The sequence below is a fragment of the Octopus bimaculoides genome, chromosome 13 (genome assembly GCF_001194135.2).
Source record: "Octopus bimaculoides isolate UCB-OBI-ISO-001 chromosome 13, ASM119413v2, whole genome shotgun sequence".
NCBI classification, from domain to species: domain Eukaryota; kingdom Metazoa; phylum Mollusca; class Cephalopoda; order Octopoda; family Octopodidae; genus Octopus; species Octopus bimaculoides.
In genome coordinates, this window is record NC_068993.1 from 22356150 (window position 1) to 22364039 (window position 7890).

Consider the following 7890-nt stretch of genomic DNA (forward strand, 5'->3'; position numbering starts at 1 on the left):
TTTTGAATTTGCTGCAGAAAGCGGTTTACATTTGTGAGGAGTGGTGGCGCTAGGAATGTTGTCTGGGTGCCAAGGGGGTGGCAAACTGAAAAAATTTGGGAACCACTGGTTTAGGCAATCATATCAACAAACCCTGAACGTTTTTCAGTTTGGTAATTATTTTATCAATCTTTATGACCAACTGCTCAGTTACGCGGCACACCGCATACGACATCAGGTTTTAGGCTAGTGCAGACATAACAGACATATACACACAAGCGATGACCTGCTGCAGCGTTTCTGCTCAATTTCCACCCCGAAAGTATTATTGTTTAACACAAGGTCATGCTAGGAAGCATTTGTCCAAAGTGTTAGGCAATGAGATCGAAACCAAACCATAAATTTACAAACCGAACTTTTTAACCAGACAGCTATCCATGGCTTTTCTCAAATAGATTAGCGAATGCAATGAAGATTGAAACTAGATTCAGAATAGTTTATGAGTCAATCACAAAGAATGATGAAAGTAACAGTAATGATCCGATAAAAAAAATATATTATAATGATAATTAAAAACAATATAAACACAAATTTATTAAAAATATTTTATTTTTTTACGTCTTAATTTATTTATGTGGAATATGGCGATGACGTTACCGGACTTATGTTCTTCTTAAGGATGGTAACAAACAAAAACAAATACACAATTTAAAAGAAAAAAATATTTAAATGTTGCGACTGATACCCATATAAACTTTTGGCTATAAAATAGCAATTTATGATAGAGACTCACATATATATACATAAATATAAAACATGGTCGGGTAAATAAATTACACACAGAAAAAAAAAAAAGAAACAACAACGAAACAAACAGGCCGTGTTCTTCACCGTATCACAGTAAATCAGAAAAACAAAAACTTACTGTGAATCGGACAATATACTCCCACTGCTTCTTCCTATTCTACTCAGCAATTTACTAAAGATATACTAAACTTCATCATTTTCTCAATTAAATTGCAAACCGGTAGTTGAATAAATAAAATGGTTACAAGGTCACTGGATTAAACACCCTTTCAAACAAAAATGAACTTTTGCTAACGATGGTCACAGCATCAGGATTCCTTAATTTGTGAACAAGAAAATACACCGTGACAGAGGGTGAAGTGAAGTTTACGACTAAATGTTTCATTTCGAAGCTGGGGTTAGTGTTGTACCTAACTAATGTCTTAGACTTGACATTATGCCATCACATTTTTATCATCCTCTAGAAAATCCGAGACCTCCATCACGTTATTTAGATTTTCTTTTTTAAGAGGCCAGTGTGTGTGTGACTTGAGGTAAATTTAACTTATTTCTATTGACTTGATAGACCCGTGCATTGCATGAACTTAAGCAAAAGGGTACACTGCTCTAGCTACTTTTAGAGAAATTAAACTATTGCTTTAACATTAAAAAAGACAAGAGCTGGTACAGCAATCGGTGGGTTTCTGAATTTAGCATGTTACTGTGAGAGAAAATATTGATAATCACTCGAGTAGTTCTAAAATGTTTGTATACGTAAAAACGGCTTCGTACCAGATGTGTGAACAGTACTTAACGTAGGTCCCAAAATTTATAGAAAGTCAGCAATAGCTGTACTGATATGTGATCAACATAAAAGCGAACCAGGGACTTTGAAAGGGAAAAAAAGGTTCGCAGAATTGAAGAGACAACACGTCTTTTCAAAGAAGTGTTGCACTGATAACCAGGAACGCCTTGGCTCTTCAGGTACCAGGAGAAACAGACCACTGCAAGCCAAGGTTGATTTGGTACATTTTTATTATACTAATGACTCCGTCTTAGTGCCACAGAATATCACAAGACTGTCATATCTCTAGCTTAGGAAGTTTTTCAAGGTCTATGTTTGTAGAAGTAACATAGATTAGTGGATTATGGGATGTGTCTGGATTACGTATATTTAGAGAAAATGTTATTTACTTTGCAGTACAAAAAACAGCAATGGCAGAGTGTAGTGGTTATTAGGTAAGGACTTGGGTGAGTTGGACACAACCAGGGTGACTAGAGTATGAGAGACGAATGGGTTGGAAGTGTCTGAGCTGAAGTATTGTAAGACTAGCCTAATCCGAAGAGAGCAGGAGTGGACATAGTTGCAGTAGAAAACAGTGAGAGAAGGAAGACCACTCGCTCGTAGAACAGAGACTGGAGTGTGTCTGAGTAACATTTACATAAGAATGTGTGTAGCAGATAGTTGTAGTGAAGGAGCATAGGTGATATAAACCGAAGCTCCAAGTACACCAAATTCGACATATGAGCTGAAGATGCCAGTTAAAGCATAATTCAATGAAATAGCCTTAGGCTATATACAAATAGCCGGGGGGGGGGGGAATCAGATATTCTTAGTTATCACAACCGTAAAAGAAAAATAATATTTAAAAAAGTGGAAAAAATAAAACAACTTTTTAAAGAAATTATCAATGTAATTTCTAAGTTTGTGTCTTGTAATATCAAAGGTATCATATTCTAGTTTCATTCTTAATGGAACCAGAAGCGTATCGAGTTTGTGTTTCTGGTCACTTGGACATGTATCAAGAGAATTGAATAATCTACATCACGGTACAATTTCAAAATCTATGCAATGACCGATTCATCACAAGAATTTCGACTTCTTGGAGAATCTTGTGGAGATGGTAAGGAACTAGATAAAAGTAAAGAATCTTTTGGTTCCAATTTCACTGAAACATCACGAGTTGCTTGCCTTTGGCGTAGTTTTCTGTCTTTGGCACGTCTGTTTTGAAACCATATCTTAATCTGCCTTTGAGATAATCCTAATTCCTGGGCCAGTTCAGCTTTACGGACAACATCGATGTAGACGTTATAGTGGAACTCTTTTTCCAATTCAAGTCGCTGATGATCTGTGTATACACTCCGGTATTTGTCCTTCGTCCGTGTTCTGCCTACAATTAGATAACAACAATAATAATGCTAATAATAATAATAATAATAATAATAATGATGATGATGATGATGATGATGATGATGATAAAATAATAATAATGATGATGATGATGATGATGATGATGAGGATGATGATGATAACTATGATTTCAAATTTTGACACAGGGTCAGTATTTTTTTAGGTGGTGGTGGTGGTGGAGAGACAATTATATCGACCCTGGTACTTGACTGGTACTTATCTTAGTAGACACCGAAAATATGAAAGGCGAAATCGACCTCGGAACATGAAGACGGACAAAATGCCACTGAGCATTTCCCCCAGCATGCCAACGATTCTGCCACCTCAGCACCTCAAAAAGAACAACAACAACAAGAGCAACAAGAACAAGAACAAGAACAAGAACAACAACAACAACAAGAACAAGAACAACAACAACAACAACAACAACAACAACGACAATGATCTTCACTACTAGAGACACAAGTTCGGGACACAAGTTCGGAAATTTGGGGGTAGGGAGCTAGTCGATTACACTGACCCCAAAGGATGAAAGCTGACCTCGGCGGATTTGAACACAGAACGTGAAGACGGACGAAATACCGCTAAGCTATTTGTCCGGTATGCTATCAAAACGATTCTGCCTGCTCACCGCCTTTCTGCCAGCAGTAGGCTAGCAGAAAAAGAGTATAAGCGCAGGCATGACAATGTAGGTAAAAATTGCATTGGGATGTTAGCCGAGTGTGTGGTTTCGAAATAATAGAAAAGTGGTATGAACACGAACGAAAGGCCAATGCCCTGATAAAGAATAAGATTTTATAGGATTTTATAGGACTTGCCCATTCAGACTAACCGTACTAATGATGCATGTAATGAGAGTAGATACAATTATTGACAAAAGCAACATTAAATGTAAGATCATAGACATGAGAAAAACATGTGATGACAGAGGTGATACCAAAGAGATATACTGAACCAAACCAGAGATTTGAAGAGATTGCAGAAAAATAAGATAATTATTCTTGTGACAAGTGGTGCACTTGACATAACACCCAAAATGCTACCTAAGGGACTGAAGTTTACTGGAATTGAGAGTTGCATTGTCGACCAGCAGAAAAGTGCAATACAGCATTCTGCAAGAATCCTAAGAAAGATACTTAAGTTTTGAGAAGACTTACCAATATAGATTGTAATAATTAACAACAATAATAATAATCCATTCTGCTATAGACACAAGGCCTGATGGAGGGGGCCAATCGATTACATCGATCCCAGTGCTCAACTGGTACTTATTTCATCAACCCCGAAAGGACGAAAGGTAAAGTCGACTTTGGCGGAATTTGAACTCACACAGACGAAATAACGCTAAGCATTTTGTCCGACGTGAAAACGATTCTGCCAACCCAGCTCACCGCCTTAGTAATGATAATGATAATAATAATAATAATAATAATGATAATAATGATAATAATAATAATAATAATAATAATAATAATAATAATAATAATAATAATAATAATAACAGTTTCAAAGTTCGGCAATGGCCAGCAATTTTAGGGGAAGTGGGTTAGTCGATCACATCAATCCCTGTACTCGACAGTTACATTATTTTACCGGTTCCGAAAGGGAAAAAGCAAAGATGACCTTAGCTGGACTTGAACTCAAAACATGATTAAATAAAGATTCTACCATCAACTACCACGTAACTTAATACATCAAAGCTTAAATTCAAGATATCTACTGGTTTTGTCATCCACCACCCTAATAATTATTTCACATTTTGGCACAAGACCCGCAATTTCAAAGAAAGGTGTAAGTCGATTACCCAGTGTTCAACTGGTATTTATTTTATCGACTCCCAAAAGGATGAAAAGCAAAGTCGACCTCGGCGGCGGACTTTGAATCCAGAACGTGAAGACGGATGAAATGCAGCTAAGCATTTTGCCCAGCGTGCTAACGATCCAGCTGCCATGCTGTCCTCTCCACTACCCTAAGAATGATCTTTAGTGGAAAGAGGTATGATCGAGTAAACCTATTCAGAATGACTGCGATTGGATTTGAACTCAGAATGTAAAGATACGTAACTAAATGTAGCACTCTACCACCCTTACTAAAAATAATTTTACAGATGGTGTAGTCGACAGATATATATAATTAACGAGTGTCCTTAGTGTATATTACTGAACTGAAAAATCCTCAGTGAGCGAAGTTGTACGGAGAAAGAAGAGATGTTGCAACAACAAAAATAACAAAAAATAATTACAAAACAACCACAATACAACTGTCAAATATTTTGCTCTATATTGACAGCTAAAGACGAACGCACTAAATGACCCTTCTCCTTAAGTCACATGACCTTGTCTGATATTCAGTGATTTTTCCCTACCACTCGTCATATTAGCCTTTTCATAATCTTAATAATTCCCTCTTCCCATTCACACACTACGAATGTACTACTACCATAACCCCTCTCATGTGTAGACTGAAGACTCATACAGACGCAAACAAGTACATACACTCAAGTTGCTAGGATACGGTAACTTCTTGTAATCCAAACGCAGCGCACCTGCTTCCAAAATATGGTGACAGAACGTTAAGTGAGAGAGTAAGGAAGAAAAATGGACAAAAAACAGTAACAACGAATTGGACTGTAGCAGCAAGAACTACGATAACAGCGCGACAATAGCTATAGCTCTTGCGGTTTGACAGCAAACATAAAAAAAAGACTTAAGTTGTTCAATGATAACCAGCAATTAAATCCCTTTCTTAAACAGATTATTACTAATATTATTGAGTCAGACTGATAACATACAAACGTAAATACACATATACTCATTGACAAGTCACGTATATATAAGACAATACACGTCCACACACACACATAACACAAACACATAGATACACGCATCTTACACTTGGCCAAGAATTTTCTAAACTCTATCTGTTTCCCATGTCATTTTGGAGACGTATAGGTCTACACAAGGCCGTTAAGACCAAACTGAGAAGTAAATGTATCGATAGCAGCCTCCTCTCCAAACAGATGAGCCATTTTCCCGGTTGATATTCTTAATTTCTTGAAATTTTCTTCCCTGTTCAACCTCTTTCAGAATTGTTAATTATTTTTGTCTGGTGTGCGTGTGTGCAAGCGTGGGGGAAGAGAAGTGTTTAAGTGCACTCCCGCGCGCACACACACACACACACGCAGAAGTAACTGTGTGGTATGATGCTTGCTTCTCAACCACATGGTTTCGGGTTTTGTTCCACTGCGTAGCGCCTTGGGCAAGTGTCTTCTACTAAAACCCCAGTGTGACCAAAGCCTTGTGAGTAGATTTGGTAGACGGAAACTGGAAGAAGCCAGTCGCATATATAAATGAATATATATGTGTTTGTTTGTGTGTGCGCGGGCGGGCGCGTGGTACAGTTCATGCGATGAGTCCGTCCTCCAAAGCGTATACGAATTTATTTGTCATATCGAGCTGAGTCAACCAAATGTGTTTAGTTTCACTTTGTTTCGTTTGTTCATTCATTTGTGTGTGTGTGGTATACACACACACACACACACACACACACCACGCAATCCAGTAGCGACATAACAGCCGAATATCCTACCAACGATTTATAGAATATCATGTCTATTCAGGCAGTAGTGTCGCAAATGGCCAGTAGGATAATTAAAAATAATTAATTAATAGTGAGAAAAGAAGTACTCATACCAAAAACAATCTTGATCTCCTACTTAACGTGGAGGAAGTGTTAGTATTTATTTATTTTGAGAGGATCTGTCATATGAACTCGTGGCACATAAAAGCATTCGTGGTTATACAGTTGGCAAACAAGAATTAGTCTGCCACGACCACCGGAACTACTAGAGCACGTGATTCACCTGTTATGTCGCTGCTGGACATCTGTCACCGAGGAGCCCATAGCCGTGGCGAAATTACGTGATCGGGTAGTTACGGTGGCCGTAGCAGAAGGTTCTCTCATGTCAACGATATAATTACGAGTGTTTTTTATGCACCATGACTCCATATGAGATGTCCTCAGTAATCTATATCTTAACACAAACTCCACGTTAAGATGGAGATAAAGATTGCCCTTTGATACTAACATTGCTTTATCACTGATGCTGGACCCTTTGTCTGTAGAGCAGTGTATCATATCTAATTGTTATTTTCAGCTTTCCATGGCGTTTCATTGTATTCTAACTCCATTCCTTTCTAGTGCACACTCTTTCATTAACCGCTCATCAATAGTAATTTATCTCACTACTGTGATCACTGAATTTTTTCTCTTCTCGCTACCTCTTTTTCCTCCCCCACTTTTTAATACCTGCTCTTTTTCTTCCATCTCCCTTTATCCAAGCCTCAAATTAACGGTAATATGCTAAAATTTACTAAAATATTCCAGTTTCTTTATTTATACTAAAGCCACAAACATGTAAGCTCGTGGTAAGATGTTTACTTCCAAACCACATGGTTCAGGGTTCAGCCCCACCCTTTAAGGCAGTACTCTAGCATGGCCGCAGTCAAATGACTGAAGCAAAAGATAAAAGATGTCAACGTGAGTGGTAGATGTTCAACGGTACTAAAAGATGTTCAACAGTACTAAAAGCAATTACATACAGAAGTGGACTCGACACTTCAAAAAAATCGCTGACAATGTCAATAACAGAAATCAAGGATCTATTTCAAAACGGGGGCACCAGTTTTCATTTATGTTTTATGTAGTGTTTTTGGTACCGAAAGACTTTCAAACTTCGTATACTTATCTATTTTGTTATAGAACAGAAAAAAATGTTTGTATTCGAATTTATTTCATGTAAAAAATTGTCTTATTTCGATAATTTCTACTAATCACTGACGTCTATTCAGTTGAAAACAGTTAGCGCTGTAACGGTGTATATCGTATTAATCCCCTAACCCTAACTAGACTGTTAACCCTAACCCTAACCCTAA

General features: G+C 37.5%; 1 protein-coding gene across 1 annotated transcript in view; it reads right to left on the minus strand.

Moving 5' to 3' along the window:
• Window positions 1–570: 570 nt before the first annotated feature.
• LOC106873351 (homeobox protein LOX2-like) overlaps window positions 571–7890 on the minus strand; it is a 46572-nt gene continuing 39252 nt past the window's right edge. The window contains exon 2 of the mRNA XM_052972372.1: window positions 571–2936. Within this exon, the coding sequence (XP_052828332.1) occupies window positions 2611–2936 (326 nt within the window). The 3' untranslated portion in view covers window positions 571–2610. The remainder of the gene's footprint in view (window positions 2937–7890) is intronic.